The sequence below is a fragment of the Thermobia domestica genome, chromosome 16 (assembly GCF_964235325.1).
Source record: "Thermobia domestica chromosome 16, izTheDome1.hap1.1, whole genome shotgun sequence".
NCBI lineage: Eukaryota > Metazoa > Arthropoda > Insecta > Zygentoma > Lepismatidae > Thermobia > Thermobia domestica.
In genome coordinates, this window is record NC_137469.1 from 118,679,390 (window position 1) to 118,697,907 (window position 18,518).

Below are 18,518 nucleotides of genomic sequence, written 5' to 3' on the forward strand. Positions count from 1 at the left end.
CCTCCTAGACTTGACGACCCTAACAACGTTGGGTAAACCATATAAATTATATAGTTCCTCGTTATGAAGTTTCAGCCATTCCCCATTTCCGTTCCTTTTGGGTCCGATTCGTCTCAGGATCGTGTTCTCAAATACTTTCAGTCTATGTTCTTCCCTCAGAGTAAGTGACCATGTTTCGCAGACATACAAATCAACAGGCATGATTATCGTTTTGTATATTTTAAGCTTCAAATTCCTCGACAGAATTCGCGACGACAAGAGATTTTGAACCGAATAGTAACACGAATTCCCTGCTTTTAGTCGACATTTAATTTCTCCGTGAATATGATTTTCCTCTGTTAATATTGATCCTAGATATTTGAAAGTATCCACTTTATCAAAAGTATTATTTAATATTTTAACGCATGCATAATTTGCTGTATTCCGGTCCCGACGCACTTCCATGTATTTAGTTTTCTCTGCATTGATCATAGCCTACTGTTGGATAAATGACGGAAAATTGTTGGTTGTCCAACACATACTTTAAACTACTTTGGAATACGCGTTTTCAACTTCTTTTTTGCATTTTCACTTCTCAATTATGCCGTCCATTATGCTACATAGAAATGTACTAATAGAAAGGGAACAAGTGAGCCTTGACAAAAGATGAAGACACAATTTCCAGCATAAGGTCATATGGGGTCGAACTAAGAATTCTTTATACAAAATATAAATGACAAAATCATTCTGCTTTAGCAGAAAATTATTACTTGAGGTATCAGCCTTTGATACGTTTGCATTCGCTGCAGTACATTGTTTTATAGGAGACACTGCGTCTCAGTAGTAGAGCGTTCACCTCTGGGGCAAAGGGTCCCTTGTTTTATCCCAGGCCATATGCGTTTGTGACGGGGAACTTTATGTCCGTGGGTTTTCTAGAGGTTCTTCCATTTCCTGGTACATTCTCATTCCACCAATTATATAATAATCAATCATTTTCATTAATCCTCAGTCTATTTTAGCCTACAGGACAATCAAGGGACCTAAAAGCACAGATTTCATTTCATACGTACATTTTGTATTAATGTGCACTGCATTTCTTTTATAGACATTAGTAGATCACAATAATGCTTTGGTAACATCACTTTTTTGCATCAACGTGTATTTTCTTGTTTTAAGAGATATCAATATAGAAAATAGTTTAAAATATGTATTTATGAGAAATTATCTTCTTTGTGTGCATCATGTATTTATTCGTAATACAAATATGAGATAATCCAAAAGCAGAAAATGGGTCGATGAATAATGAAAAGGACGAAATAATATATTTATAGCTCTCATACAGTATTCAAAGCAATCTCTTCATTCTCCTAAATTCCCACGGGTAATCTTCATACGATACATAATCAAAATTAGAAAAAAAAAGTTTGAGTTTACGTTTTTATTCAAGCTGAATGTTATTAGTAACAAAGGGTACAGGATTACCATACTAAGTTTATTGCTAAATCGGTAATTACTATAGAATTCAAATTAAACACACTGTTCGAATAACATTAATAATAATAATAATAATAATAATAATAATAATAATAATAATAATAATAATAATAATAATAATAATAATAATAATAATAATAATAATTTGACGGACTTTGCCTAGACAAATGAATAAAGACAGAGCTTTGTAAAACGGGCATTTTTTATGAAATCTATTCTAATATACAAAACGTGTTGTGTGTCTGTGTGTGTGCGTGTATGTGTGTGCACAGACTTTTACAAGAAAAGAATCATTACAGCTACCAAATTTGTACATACATAGATAAATCTTCACCCAAATCCAATCGCGTACGAAGCTGTTTTTCCTATTTTCGACTCGAGGAGGAAGTCGAAAATTTAAGTACGTACATGTATAGTGAAGTTATTGCCTGTGAGGTAGGCAACCCAAACATTTTTCGTGTGGTACAGGTTGCTGACCCTTTCAGCACCGAGGCTATATAAGACTGGATCTACAGCTTAACGTGGGATCCGAACCACATAATCTATCTCCGGGAATCGAATCCGGGTCGCTCATGCCAAAGGCATGTACGCTAATCACTTAGTCACGAAGGAGCGCAACAATCCTTCCTAAAATCTGAAATGGCAATTAAATAGATCGTTGGATCATAAATGATATACTGAATTCTGAAAAACAACCTGGTTAGATTAGATTTCGAGAATTTGCTAATTATATAATTTGTTTTCTTTCTTTTTTCAGCTAAACCTGTTGAAATATCGAAGTTCTACGCTATCATAACTTTTTTTAAAAAATAATTTGAACCAGCGGCGCCAGACCCGCAGAGATAGGATGAACAACTGCCCTTCCTTACTATTTTGTATAAAGAAACACCCAACATTCTTTGACTAAAAGATAATGAAATAGACGATGTGAAAAATATTAAATAAATAATACACAAAATCGAAGTTTGTCAGAAAAGGGATTAACATTTCAGCCTATATCTCTCTCCTTAAAATTTTGATCCAATATGCCTGTGTCTGATTACTCAAACATACGTATATTTTCTTTATATCATACTATTCGGTGTAATTGTTCATGTAAACTGGAGTTTAGTTCTTGTGATTTTAGTTTCAGCAACTCGGTTGATGTGGGTAAGAAATAATCCATTGATGTATCACAAATATACTAATCAAACAACAATCTATATCAAATTGTAATGCAAAAAGATAATCTAAGGCATTACTAACTGTCATGTCATGCGTAAAGTTGTCAGGAGACAGGACCGGATTTAGGAGGGGTTCACCGGTGCACGTGCACCCCCCTTCGTTGTAAAGATACTCTATCTAAAATGAGAACCTAGCAGTGAAAATAGCAACGCTCTCCGAAACTTCTTGCCACCATGTTTAAGTTTGGGGCTTGAAAGAAAGCAGAGTATTGCAAAAGCAACAGTTTAAGTCGATTTTCCGAAGGTTGAAGGAAAAGGATTCACCAAACATTTGTCAAGTAGGGAAGAAAACAGGAGGCAGGAAGACAGAACAATTTTTCCTGCATATCACTTGTGACCCTGTTTCACCCCTTACCGTATGCCGTGCCATATATGGCACATACCCTTTTTTCACTTTAGCTTTTTTATGATTTATCAAAGGCATCAAATGACTCTTTTGTCTGCTGTGTGAGTTATTGACGTGTATAAATAAGAGATTTTGGTGTCATCTGGCATGTTCTTTGTGAGTTGTAAGTGTGTCATATATGGCACGTACCTATTTCTTGTCGGAATTAAGTGAAAAATCTAAAATTCAAGTTTTAATTCATTTTCCAAGTTCCCTATGAGGATTTCCAATACTGATTATTTTTTTCGCTAAAAGAAAAAAAAAATCATGCAGGAAGGAGTTAAAATATTCACCCCCTTCCCCGTTCTATGTATCAGCGTTGTCAGGTGTAAAGAATATTGTCACATGTAACTTTGAAGTTGATTATTTTGGTAGTGGTGCACCTCCCTCAGAAAATTCTGGATCCGACCCTGCCAGGGAATATTTTTTTTCTCCCGCGTATTAATTCGCCATCGAGTCATAACATGATCTATATTCCTTGGTTTGTTTCTTCTATCAGTCATGTTATGGAAAAAATAATTATGTTCCTATGCAGGACTGGCCCAAGAGTAGTAAAATGCTGTGTATGCAAGAATGAGTTTTGGCGCCCCTTATAATGAAAATGGGTATAGAAACCCTCCAATGCTTTCAAGCAACATTTTTATTTGTTGAACAAAAGTTATTAACATATTCAAATGGTCAATTTACATTCAAAATTACAAAAAAATTACATTCTTACCATATTACTTTTTATACTTCTTCTCATTTCGGCGCCCCTCACAAATCGTATGTGTGCGACCGCACACGTCGCACACGCCTTAGGCCGGCCCTGTTCCTATGCCCCCCATGGTATCATTCTTAAAACACACACTATATGGCAAATTAAGCTTGATATTATTATTTCTTTCTTTAATGACAACAAATTGTATGATTTGAATACTAATCATATCCCTCATGTTACGATTGTCTGTACTAACAACGGTATTGTGTCAGCATTTTTGCCGATGATTCATTGTAACCTAACTAAAAAAAAAAAAAAAAATCTTACAGTGCATTATTATCCTGTATCGCATATTGATTATATATCCACATCACATATTCGATTTTATCGGTATAAATTAATTGTAAACACATTCTCGTTGGTAGCTTCCTAATAGTATTTCGGTTGGGAAAATCCCGCCTGGAAAATGAAGTAAATTAGAGTACTTACTCTTCGATGCAATCCTGCTGATTACGTTCCTTCTCGTCAAGAACACGTAATGTTTGTAAAGTGGTCTTTTTGCCGTAAAGCTGTCGATAGTACTTGTATTGGTCACCATATACCCAGCACACTTTCCACCACTGACGGCACATAAGAACATTGCTACCGCCGCCATTCTGAAGGCCGCCGGTGGCCGTTGAGGTCTTTCCGGCAGACATGTCTTCCCAGTACGATTCCGACAAAGAACCACAAAAACCCACCAAATCAAAACACTATTACAGCACTACAAGAAGTGAAAATATGATCACAACACTATTTCTATATTTGTAACACAACACCATCGTTCACTACTGACTGCTACTGAAGAATGTCTGATTCTCAAAGAACCAACGTTGTTGGTAAAAGCAAAACGCAAGAACGGTTATGTTGAAACTTCAATACAACAACGTTGGCCATCACAAAAGGTTGATAAATCACAACACCACAAAGACCTTATTACATTTTATTCCTGGAGGAATTTCGACCTCAAAGTTTCGGAAAGAATTTTTGGGTATGCCGGGGAGGAAAACGGGGGAAGGTTGCCTTCTGATGTTAGGAGGAAAAAATACCTCTATAACACACGTAAAAGGTTTACCGTATCATTCATCTTCCTGTCAAAAGAAAGAACAGGGATAGGCAACTGAATGGTAAACCAGGTGAAAAACAACACGAAGAAACTAAAATGAGGGGCTTTCAGCTAACACATGGGTGCACAACGACGACTACAAGTTTTTTTTTTATTTTTTTTTTCATAGAAGAAAAACACATTAAAAACACTGTGCTTCCCCATATGCATATAAACACCACGAAATTCTTGACATGCGTCACTTTTTTTTGTTTATTTCTGACACTGACTTTAACTGACAAGTCATCCAGAGAGAGAGAGAGAGACACACACACGCTCACACACAAAATGTTTTTATGCTCGATTAAGCAAGAAATCTTTTAAAAATACACATCTGGTGCTGGAACAGAAGGGCGTACACTTACGGATAATTCGTTTTAAAACTTTGGTACATCGCTGTCTTAAAAATCACATTCACTAAATCACAACCATACAACGAAATCCCAGCCGACAGTAATAATCCTCTAAAAGTAATATTATGTCAAGCAGAAAATTCTATGTACACACGAATGAACACACTTGTCTTTGAACACTAGCTATTTTATGGTATCGAGTACCGGTTTTGGTTACCGTGGTCCACTTGCCATGAGATGATAAAATTAAAGCTTTTGGTATACAACTTCAACGCCGTGTTTACTGGAAATTCGGAATTGTTGCGTCTTCAATCAAATTCCTAGGACCACGTGGATTACCACGCCTTCCGCAAACCCGCGCACACCGCAACATCCTTACCACACCGCTGTTACCTGTATTACTGGCTTCTTCAGGTAGTGTTGCTAGTGTCTTGCATTTGCCCATGACTCTACCAGTGTTGTCAACTCGTTGTTGTGAGCTGTAACCAGCTACAGAGCGTTGTGCAGTCACCACACACCAGCAGAAAGGGACACATACACACCTATATGCTTTATTGTCAATATATTCCGAATGAATTCAACCGCTGGAATACAGGTTTCAGTATTCGGTATTACGTCAAAGAAAACTGAATTAAAACTGATAGGATCATTCCGAAGTTAGTGAAAAAATAAAAACGTAATAGTGTGAGTGTATATTAACACACACACACACTGTTGGGTTACTGCTAATCTCTTTAGTTTTATTATTATTATTATTATTATTATTATTATTATTATTATTATTATTATTATTATTATTATTATTACAAAGTGTGCCACCATTAGAAGAAACATTCCATATATACACCTGAGAATAAAATCCTGAGACGAATATTCGGACCCAAGAGGAACGGCAATGGGAAATGGTGGAAATTTCAAAACGAGAATCTGCAAATTTATACCGTTTACCAAACATTGTTAGGGTCATCAAGTGTAAGAGGCTCAATAGGCAAGTCATGTAGCCAGAATGGAAGAAAGTAGGAACTCTCTCAAAGTTTTAACTGAAAACCCAGTCGGAAAAAGACCATTAGGAAGACCTAGCGTAGTTGGGAGGACAATATGGAGATCGGTATCGCAGAAATAGGAATACAAAAAAATAGAAAACAGTTGGCTACGGATGGAAGTCAGTGGAGAGCTTTTGTGAACGCAGCATTGAACCTCCGGGCTCCATAGGCTATAGAGTTCATGGAGGAAATATATATCTGGTCTAGTGGACAGCACGCGCGCTTTTGGTGCACGTGGTCCCGGGTTCGATTCCCGGTGGAACAGCACAGAAAACTGAATTTCACAATATTAACTTTCATTAATTATATGTGTCTTTTAGCCGAAAATCATAAATGTGGGACGTTAAACTAAAAATGTCATATTTCATAAATAAATAAGTAAAGAAGTCTATCCCAACAGAATAGAAACTATTCATTAGTATTGGTAACGAATGACATGCTTTTTGCGCCACAAAATAGTTTTTTTTTTTTTTTTTTTTTTGTCTTCTTTCGGTTTTCCTAAACCTACGCATAATAATTAACCCTCGCGCACAGCATTTTGTTCGGCTCGACGCTATCTATGAATTGATAAATATCTCACATTTGCATAATATTATAGCAAATAAAAATTAAAACGCGATCTCATTTTGGGCTACAGTTCATTAACAATACTATCATCTACTATCATCTTAAACTAGTATTATTAATGAAAAAACATTAATGAGGGTATTACTTCAGCGTCAGTTTCTAAATGTACGAAAAATATTTTTGTTGATTTTCTCGAAAATGGTACATGTGGATTTACGCTCACTCATACAAAGTTCTTCTTCTATCGATAGTATATGTTTTCATCCTCGCTTAGGCATTTTTTTAAAAGACATATCTGGAGCATAAGGGCGTACATCTCTCGAATAATTTTTAGGGCTTTGGTACATCACTGTCTTAAAAAAAAAAAAAAAAAATACATTCACTAAATCACAACCATACAATAAAATCCCAGCCGACAGTAATAATCCTCCAAAAGTAACATCATCAAGTAGAATTTTCTATGCACACACAAATGAACACACTTGACTATGAACATCTCTCATATTTGAACTTTTTCTCGTTGTATCATAATTTTATGACAGAATTCTTACATACACAAGGATAATTTTGTCAACACAGTCCCCAGGTAATTATGCTACATTCATCACATAGAACTCACAGACAGGTATGTCTAGCACAAGTAATACCGTAATTAAACTTCCTGCCGATTGAGCCTATGTACCCATACAGCCTAATAAAAGCTCTAGTTAGGCAATATGTGGTCAGTACACACATATTCCCATTACCACCATTTCAAGATTGGAATTCACTACCCTTTTAATTCAAGCAACTCCCCCACCAGGAATCGAACTCGGAAATATGATTTTTTTTGTGTGTGTTTGAGTTTAGCGTCCATTTCAGCAGTGAGGCAAAATGAGACGTGCACGTATAGCTTAACGTGGGATCCGAACCACATTAACTCCCGCCGGCTATCCACATAACCTCGAGGGAGCTCTAACCCGGAAATAGGCTCGCTTAACCATTACAATATATCAAATCAGAAAATCAAAATTATAATAAAAATTATATTAAGTACTGTAATATGTTACATGCTGATAACTCACGGACTAAAAGGTAACGTTCTTTTAACTTAAGCGAACAATATCGTATATGATTCGTACAGTAAATTTATGACTTACATGTGGTGAACGATGTGAAGTTCGCTACCAGAGGGAAAATAATGATAAATTTTAAAAACTATATAATAACTAAACTAATTAGAGCTTATTAATTGCTGCAACATGTGAGATTGACAGATGCTACAGAACGATTACAGGAGAGTAATTTAACAACAAATTGAAACGAAAACTCATAATGCAGGTGTGTATGATACATTTAACATTTTCGCTGCATAATCCACAGATTTCGGGGTTTGAGTCCTGCAGCCGGCTATCGTGTCTAGGAACATTAAATGAAATATCGTCTCTAGAATAAATAAGGTACATGAGAGAACGGTACAGAATGGAAAACTGAGAAGAAATGAAAGATACCATTAAATTGACAGATCATTTTATGGCATTAATGTTTCAATATGATTTCGGGAAGTGCAACCACCGCGGCTGTTGCGTACATAATGCAATCTGCAGATCCAATTTCCACACTCTCTTCGCAGTAAATCAGGCTGTATTTCGGCAATAACGCGTCGAATGTTGGCTTTCAAGTGCTCAATTGTTTCTGGCTTCTTGGCGTAGACAGAGACCTTTACATATCCCCAGAGAAAATAGTCTAATGGCGTCAAATCGCACGAATGAGGTAGTCAGTAAACAGGTCCGTTTCGTGAAATTAATGGTTAGTCAAATGTTTATTTTAGTAAATTAATTGTGGCGCGCGCTGTGTGGCATGTGGCGTATCCTGCTGAAACCACATGTCTGCAACATTAATGTCTGTGAATTGAGACATCAAAAAGTTAGTAACCATGTCTCTGTACCGCTCACCGTTGACTATAACGTTCTGACCAGAATCATTTTGGAAGACATATGGGCCAATGATTCCACCAGCCCAACGATTCCACCGCATGCATATTATCGTTTAGATAAACGATCCACAGTTTCTCGAATTATCGTTCTGATGGACGATTGTGAGCACGTAATGCCCGATGAGTTTGTCCAATTGGACAATGGTTTTCAAAATAAATTTGCACAATTTGCAAACATTGCTCCGGTGTGAGTCTGTTCATGATGAACTACCAAACCAACCAAACTAACCTCAAAACAACCGAGAACTGTAATATCAACTGCCACAGAAAACAGTATTGTCAGTTTCAAGTTCTCCGCCCCTTACAAAAAAAAAAAAAAAAAAAAAAACTAAAAATACAAATGGTCTCAGATCAAGGCAGGGTAGATGAGTGTTCACTTCTAATGGTAGGGGTCTCTGATCCGACCCCAGGACATGTGAGTTTGCGGTGAACAACATTATGCCCGTGGGTTTTTTTCGAGGTTTTCCCGTCTCCTTCCAATTTGTCATTCCATCAATTCTTACATGATCATTTACTTAACTATTCGTCTCCTTTAACCTACAACTGAGCGATGTAGAACTAAAAAAAAAAATCCTCCCTTTCACTTTACATTCAAATGATTTTAATCAGGATTAATGACGGCTCTTGAGGAAAGTCACATCGGTAAAAAGTTACATTTTATCACTATAAGCTAAGGGAAGAAACAATTGAATATGCCCTTTTAGGCTAAGGGAGACGAAAATTAAAGCAAAAGGATGATTATGGAAGAATTACTGGAATGAGAAAGTGAGATGAAACGGATGTACCCCGAGAAACTCCGCGGATACGATGTTGTCCACTACAAAGTTACTTGAGCAGGGATCGAACCAGGGAACCCACGCACCAGAGGAAAGCATTCTACCACTGACCCATTGTGCTCTACCCCTAAAGGAAAAAGACTTTATACAGCTTCACAATGCTATACAGCCAAAGGCTTAAGTACATTAAGTAGCCTTACTTTCCTTAGGTAATAGTGATACAATTTAGATTTTTACCAACGTTATTTCCCCTCAAGATCCGCCACTCTTGAGAATGAAAAATTGTGTGACAATTAAAAGACTCGTTATTTCTTTTTTTTTTTCCCACTATTCGAACGTTCTTGTAACGTGTCCGTAACATTCGTAGGTTTGTTTAAAAGTCAATGGTGCCCCGCCCTCCTCTTAAATAAAACTGTCCCCGTTCTAGATGAGACTGCAAACTTGTACCTTAACAAAAATGTCCATGTTTATAATGATATCTATACAGTTATCTTCAGAGCATCATATATGTTCGTTGTTATTGTAACACTACAAAATTAAAACCTTTCAATATTCAACACACACTGGTTGTTCAAATTATTAAATCATGGCACAAGACCCTTTTATTTCTATTTTGTATAGTCATGTTCCTACGGCCATTTAATCCAGTTGATCTGATACCAAACTTTCACATATTAATGAGGATGATTTGTTTCTAAAGGAGGTAGAAGTTACTAATATGACACTGTAAGTGAAACTTAATACGCTCTGCGGTTTCTCCGCACCCTTTCTCCCGTTACAACAGGACAAAGTGCTGTCATGTCTCTCAAGCAGTTAAGATTAATGTTGAACTAATGTACAAGGACAATTTGACAGTGCCAAACAGAAGAGAATCCACATATCAGAACTATGTTCCAGTATGTAAGACTTCCGGACGTAGTATGTGAATATAAATAACATATCCAGGTAATATAGTTAGATCTGCTTCCGTTATCTAATGGTATTTAAATTTACTTTTGTTCTTCCCGTTGATCCAGTGACTAGTGTGAGCCTTTGGTGCAAGGATTCTCGGGTTCGATTCCGTTTGAAACCGCACGGAAACTTGAACGCATTACGAAAAAACAACGAAATGAAACATTTCAGTTTTACATCCCACGATTATGCCAGCTAGGCTAAAGGAGACAGTGATGATGAGAAATGAATGAAATGATAGAATCAATAAAGCGGGAGAAAATGGGAGAACCCCGAGAAAACGCAGAACACGGTGTTTGTCCATCACAAAGCCCACTGAGCGCGAGCCTGGGTCGAACCAGGGACCACACGAAATATTTAACGCATTACGGTGCTTCGATCTCCACTTCAAACTGTAGCTCCCGATGTTTAAAAGGGACGCATAACTTCAATAAATAAATAAATTTATTCGTAAAATGAAATGTATCAGTTTAACGTCCTATGATTATGCCCTTTAGGGTACGAGAGACGATGATTAAGGCAATTGGAAGAACTGATGGAATGAGAAGGTGGGAGGAAACGGGAAACCCCGAGAAAACCCACGGACACGATGTTATCCACCACAAACTTACTTGGCAAGGGATCGAACCACTGACCCCACGCACCAGAGGTAATCACTCTGCCACTGAGCCACTAGTTTTATTGTTCATGTGCTTGTCTTTATACAAAAAGTGTACAAGAACCAGACTGACTCCTAGGAATACAATATAATACAATACAATACAATATGTCTTACATACAAGAAAAGGAAATTGTAAAGTATAACAATAATCGCGAAAAATAAAAAAAAAATAAATAAAAACGAAAAGATAAACATACATAATGAGTTGTAGCGTTTTTTTTTTTTTTTTTTTTTTTTTTTAAGAGAAGGAAGGAGATTACTGCAACACCACTTCTAAAAACCTACTAAAATACTGCCTGTCCAACTCGGGGGAAAAGAGCTTTCGGCGAGTGCGTTTTAAAAAATCCAAGTAGGTGCGAGCATCCAGCAAAGGTACATGGCGATGGATATACACAATTGTACACGCCAGTAGAAAAAGCACAGCGTGGTGTTTGGTCTGTGGAAAATAACGAAAATCCGGAAACAAAACATAGGATACTGTGAACTGGTGTGGAGGTCGACGACAAATTCGTCCTAAGAAGGACGTGAGACAGTTCCAGATAGCTGGAGCACCCACACACTGATCGAACCGGTGGGATAGTGTATCTTCTTTGGCGCATCGAGAACACAGTGGGTCAGGAACACGTTTCAGCTCAAATAAACGAGCGCGCACCACTGATGCACCACTTGAAACCATTCAACCTGTAGGTATGAAGGTAATACCGGGGCAGAGATATTAGCCCATACCTGTGACCACGTAGTCTGAGGATATCGGTGAGGAATTCGGAGAATAATCTGATCGTTAGGCAACGAGAGAAGGAAGTTATACAAAATGCGAGAATTGTATCCCGTAGGGCAGAGAACCACACCACTGTATGTCCAATAACGTATTAGTGAAGTAATGTACGCCGGACAACAATCAGCAAAGTTAATAAACGGGGGGCTCACAGGTAATTCATAACTAGGCCAAAAACATCGTATCCATTGCTGTGTGAAGGATTCGTTAATAGCAACTGCAGCATAGAAATCGAGCATAAACAGAGTTTGACATTTCAATCTGAGATGTACTAGACCCAGCCCTCCCTGTGAACGGGGAAGATAGAGTCCTGCACGTGGGATACGAAAATAGAAGCCACGCCATATATTCCATAGGAATAAGGAGTCAAACCGCTTAGCGAACAATTCCGGTAAGGGGAAAATTCGAGCCCGATACCACAGCTTAGGTGCAATGTAAATATTGATAAAGTGAATACGATGAATTAAATGAAGGCGACGGAAACGCTGAGAAAACAAAAGCTGGCGAATTTGTAACAACAACGGGGACCAAATCTCCTCGAAAAGGGGAGTAGGTTGTGACGTAAACGGGATACCTAAGATCTCCAAGGAAGTGACGTGGGGTACACACGGCACCCCAGGCTCGTTAGCAGGTAAATGAAAACCATTGAACTGTAATAGGTTAGTTTTCTGTACATTATACTGTAATCCGGAACAAAGTGCAAAACGTTGCAACACTGCAAAAACCCGCGCCATACGAACAGGATCCACGCCGGTGATGGTGACGTCATCCGCATACCCGAATATATTTTGACTCAAGAAACGGGAGGGTCCAGGGGGGGTGCAGGGTGGCCAACTGTCGAAGTAAAGGATCTAATGCGAGTGCAAAAAGTATCGTTGACAAAGAACATCCTTGCCTTAATCCACGTTTCAGCGGAATAAGAGGGGACAGGTGTCCGTTAATCTGTATACGGAAATTGGCCGTGGTGTATAAATTGTTAATGACTGTGCGGAAGGCTAAAGGAAACCTCCAGGCTTCCAGCACCTGCAACAAAAAACTGTGATCTAAACTGTCGTACGCTTTTTCTAAATCTACAGCTAATGCGCCCGCAGGCACCTGCCGAAAATGAAAATAAGCAAAAATATCGCGCAAAGAGCGAAGAGTATAGGAAAGGTTATGCGTAGCATGGAGTGCTGCCTGATAAGGACTAATGTAGTGACGGATGATTGGTCGAAGTCGGGCTGTAAGCACTTTAGTGAACAACTTAAGATCTACGGGCAATAAAGAAATAGGTCGATAGTCCTGAACATAATGCGCTGCGCGGGATTTCGGAATGAGAACTAAGATAGCGGTATTACGACCCACTGCTTCGCCTCGTAACCAAGCATTGAATAAAGCGGTAAGAGAGGGACTGAGGTGAGACCAATACTGTTTATAAAACTGGATATTTAATCCGTCTTCTCCGGGGGCACTACGGCCCTTTGCCCGCCTGAGGACTGCGAAAATTTCTTCCGCACTAATGGGATTGATCAATGTCTGACACTCGTCATCCGTGAGATGGTGAGATAACGTGGACAAAAACTCCGGGGCATATGAGTAGTCTATGGGACGCGCACGTGCAAAGTCTGTATAGTAGCGCGTGAATTCTTGTAAAATCTGTGAACAATTAGTAGTAGTAGTGCCATCTCCCAGAATGAGAGAATGAATGGCGGTGGAACGCCGTTGTCGCAAAATCCAATCAACATGATAAATAGTTATAGTCTCCTCCGGAAAGCGATGATAAAAGTCTTCCGACAAATACGCACTAATCGACGTGTGGGAGTAAATAGTTTTCAATCGGTGTTTCATACCGTTAATACAAGCCAGGTTCTCCAGCGAAGGCGGAGCATTCCAAAAGTCACAGAGAGCTTGATATAAAAATCCATGTAAATGGTGGTCGTCTTCCCTCGCGACCCGCCCTTGCCATTGAAAAAAACTGCGTAATTTAGGTTTACAATATAAATTCCACCAGGAAATAACAGAGGGGTAGTACCGCTGCATGCTGCACCAATAAGGTAAGCGACGCGAGAATTCCTCTACAACCTGCGGGCGAGACATGATGTCATTATTAATCTTCCAATAGGAAGGGCCCCGGGCCGGTGGTAGCAAGAAAGGCATTTTAAAGGCTACTTCAATCGCTGCATGATCGGACAGCGCCACAGGAACTGTATTTTGTTGTATCACCGCAGTGCATAAACTCTCTGAAATATAAGCTCGGTCGATTCTACTCTTCGTCGTAGTAGTGCAGTGGGTGAATACATACTTAGAGTTTGACACAACTAAAGCGTCTTTTAACTTTAGGACACGAATAAGCTCTGACAAAGTAGGACAAGGCGTGGTAGGCGTCAGAGAATCTCGGGGATCAACAATTGCATTGAAATCTCCGGCAATTATACAATGAGGAATTCCCGGAGGAAGTAAAGAAGGAATGGTAGTTGCATAAAACTCATTCCTCTCTTTTGCACGTGTAAAGCCAGAATGACCATATAATGCTATAAAACAAATGTTCTGAATATAACAACGTATAGCCCTTCCTTCAGGGGCTAACACAACACGATCATAACTCAGACCCTTTCGCACCAAAATCGCAACCCCAGTCTCTTGGTCGCGGTTAATAATAACTTGATAATTGGTAAGAAAATCCAAAGATGTAAGCAGAGAACTTATTTCTTGTAGAAAACAAACGTCTGGTCGGCGGCTTTCGATGAACTGTTTTCAAATGGCCTTATTATGATCGGAACTGATTCTATGAATATTGAGTGATATTAACTTAAATGAATTTACTGTTAACATTAGAAAATCACTCAAAAAGAAAACTATAACAAAAAGAAAAAAGTACTTACAAAGGTGAAAGGGATTCTTTCCCATGAACACTAGTAAAGTGACGCATTTTGAGACGAATAGAAAACAAACCGAGTGAACTTTCCTGTACGAACACAAACACTAACACTGCCAAATACATCATAACATCCAATGTGGACGAAGCCCTGGAAAGCAGGTGTGAAGGTCAATAGCGAAGAGTAAACACACCACGCCTCAGGGCAATTCTGAATCAGATATTGCCCGATGTTGTGATCGTAATTCGCGTGGCTCAGCTTGGTCTATCCCTCGTGTAACATCAAGGGCACACTGTTCTTTCTTTCGTGTAGACGTTCGAGTAACTTTCCTTCTTTTTTGTTGTGAAGAAAAATCAGCTTGCACAGAAGTAACAGTATGTTCAGCTGAAGACGGGACATTATTGTCTTGCACTTCAGACGAAGAACCAGACGGAACTGTTAACACTTCCTGCTCCGACGGAGGAGTCGAGTCAAGTTCCATGACATCCACAGGCGTATTCTGTAAAGGCGGGGGTCGCAGTTTCACTTCAGAATCTTCCATAACTAGGGCATTATTTGTTAGAGATGAATTCACTTGGGGTGTTCGTACTAACACTGGAAACTCGTTGGTATCAGTCAATGAAGGCAAGCCTGAGGAACTCTGATCAGGGGCCCGGGGGGCAGTGACAGAGAGCGAAGGCGAGCCAGAAGAGGGAAAAGAGCGATGCACTTTGCCAATCTCCGTCATGTGTAGAGACGTCTGTTCAGGGGCGGCCGTAGTTGGTTTTGCGTTCTTCAAAGGGCACGTGGCAATCGTGTGAAAATTACTCTGACATCTGAAACAAGTAATAGGCTGCCCTTCATAAGACACACTCACCTTACAACCGTGCACTATGATACGGGACGGTATATGCTTATGTATTTCCATATGAACAATACGTACGCCACTGTCTATGCCTGGGGGAAAAGGGGCACTCCATAGTTGTGGTTCCACTTTGCGCACTTTACCATAACTTTTGAAATGATCTTCTAAGAATGATAACGGTAATTCAAGAGGAAAGTCATATATACGCACCAACCGAATGGGGTCATCAGCGGGGACGATCCTTACTGTGCTTGTTTCCCCAGACACATGCGTGAATTCTACAGACGAAGGAGCTGTTGCTGCGAAATGTTCATAGGCTTGTAAATCTTTAAACTTAATATATATGCTATATGATTCCGCATGTAACTGGAGCGCACAAATGTTGTCGAAGATACGAGGAAACTTATTTTCCAACCACTGATATACTTGACTAGCATTAGGTTTGACATTTCTATATCTTCGGTCAAATATTAATTGAAATTGTAAGTCCTTCTTATATTCCATACTACCACAAGCTATTTAAACTGCAAAACACTGTACACACAGGGTGAGATTCACCGAGCACACTAAAGCACAAAACTTGTGGAAGAAGCACAAGTCTTTTCAACTAACGTATGAGTAGCGATATCAGGCACTCCAATGGGACCAACACTACTCACGATGTGAACAGCTCGAGACAACGAGCTCAACTGAGCCACCGTGCCTCCATAAATTTATTCGTATATGTTACCTCAAGTTTAGTTGTATTATTGAAATTAACCTATTTTATGCAACCAACCTGTCTTAAATACAGTTAGGTTGCATACTCTTAAGGCGCAATTCATCTATAACAACCTTCCCGGATTACATGGTGCAGGAAGGCATATCTTACGAATCAACTGGATAGATCACCTCCACTAACAAACTCTATTCCTTATTTTCGACCCCTCTACATCCTGACAAAAATTGATGATAATCCATCAAGTAGTTCTCTGAGATGTGTGTGTCTTCCGGACGAACGAGCACACAAATAGAATGTAAGAATTCCTTTAGAAAAAAGAAAAGTTCCGGACCCTGAGTCGTAATGTGTAGCTATATCAACAACCAAGCACAAGGCTTTGCTATTGAGATTGAAAACCTATCACAATTTTACATTCATTTCTTCAGAAGCATCGATGAATTATGCCATGGATTTATGTATGCAGGGTCAACATTTAATTCCTTAAATTTCACTGAAAAGAAAGCCTCCATTTTCTATGGTTGGCATCGACGAATGAACAGGTTAAGTGCACTTTTGTGTGTGGATGAAAAATAAGACATTTCACTGCAAACATTGCCTTGGGGCTCCTTTCTATTTTATTTATTTATTTATTATACATCTTTCTGGGTATTACTGACATCTATAGCATTAAGCTCGTCACACATGAGGGATGATGTCCCTACGTGAGCACCCTATCCGGGAAATGGGGAAGGAAGAAATCAGCCTGGGACTTGTATGTTAGGCACCATCCCAACATTCGTCTGGTATGAATGAGGAAAACCCAGGGAATCCTCACTCAGGAAGGATAGCCTGAAAAAACTGTTACATCTTTTCGACCGAGTGTCCTCATCAGGAATCGAACCTGGGACCTCCCTTCCATTTGAGAATATGACGGGCCCTATACAGAGTTGTTTTAAGCGTTATATTAAGAGCTTGACTAACGTGTGGTACTAACTTCTTTATTTAGAAACACGTTCGTGAATTAACCATTTATATCGAGGAAGGTCAGCTACGACTTCTCCGCAGGGTTGTCCAAACACATAGAGAGAAACCTATGTAAGACAGACGTATTGTCCCTTATATTGATTTCTCCACTGTTTTTGTCGTGGCTGACCATCCTCGATATAAATCGTTAATTTCACGAACGTGTTTCTAAATAAAGAAGTTGGTACCATACGTTAGTCAAGTTCTTAATATAACGCAAGAAACTACTCTTCTCAGGACCCGATGGGCCTTATGCAGAGTGGTTTTGATGTATGATTAGAGTCATACTAAAGGCCTGACTACTGCAAGAAACATATGTTAGTCGAACTCTTTAGTATGACACTAATCACGCGTCGGAACAACTCTGCATAAGGCCCGATAAGTCTAAGTGGCTTGGGAAACTGTGACTAATTAATTGAAATCCTTCTTTGCTTTACATCCTAACACAACACCGAGGTTATGAAGGACGGAAACTATTATTTACGTCGGCTCCGAACAACGGCAGGAGTTGAACCCGGAGTAATTGGCGAGTGAACAGTTCATTCTGAAAGATCACTTTGTGCAGAGCAGGCCGTTTTCTGACTCACTTATCTCGCCTTCAATACAGCCCAACTAGACACAACGCCACAGATCTCGACCTGAAAAATTATATGTAAACGAGTGTGTGAACTAAGATATAAAAGTATGCAGTAAATTTGATTGAATTTAAACTTCAAACTGCTCTCCGTAAATTTATGTGCACTCACTAATCAGTCTGGTTATTCAACTTACGTTCAGGTTCAAATGGCTTTTGAAGTTGATTCCATTGAAAAAAGTGCAAAATTTACAGCAAATTGAAACTTCTATGAATACATAATGATCGGTCATATCAGAAAACTTGTGGAGCCGTACCTCTTTAACGCCAAGTGGCTAACGCGCGTGGTCCCGGATTTGTTTTCTGATGGAGATACTCGCCCGAGATTCCAACTCGAGTAGTGCTTCGGACCCCACTACAAACAGCAGGTTCCGCTTCATGTAACCTCTGAACTTAAAAGAAGTGCTAAACCCACATCAATACAAACCAATAGAGT

At 39.0% G+C, this 18,518-nt stretch overlaps 1 protein-coding gene across 4 annotated transcripts in view; it reads right to left on the minus strand.

Annotated features, from left to right (window-relative positions):
* The window catches only part of LOC145673369 (uncharacterized), a 695,073-nt gene that overhangs the window by 344,462 nt on the left and 332,093 nt on the right, over nucleotides 1–18,518 (minus strand). Inside the window, exon 1 of one of the 4 annotated variants that reach the window (XM_081743009.1) lies at nucleotides 14,888–14,949. The exons of 2 other annotated variants lie outside the window; for them this stretch is intronic. In XM_081743009.1, coding sequence (XP_081599135.1) covers nucleotides 14,888–14,934 — 47 coding nt within the window. In that variant the 5' untranslated portion in view covers nucleotides 14,935–14,949. Of the gene's footprint in view, nucleotides 1–4,270; nucleotides 5,682–14,887; nucleotides 14,950–18,518 lie in introns of those variants that run through there. One more of the 4 variants, XM_081743008.1, reaches the window with a different exon arrangement.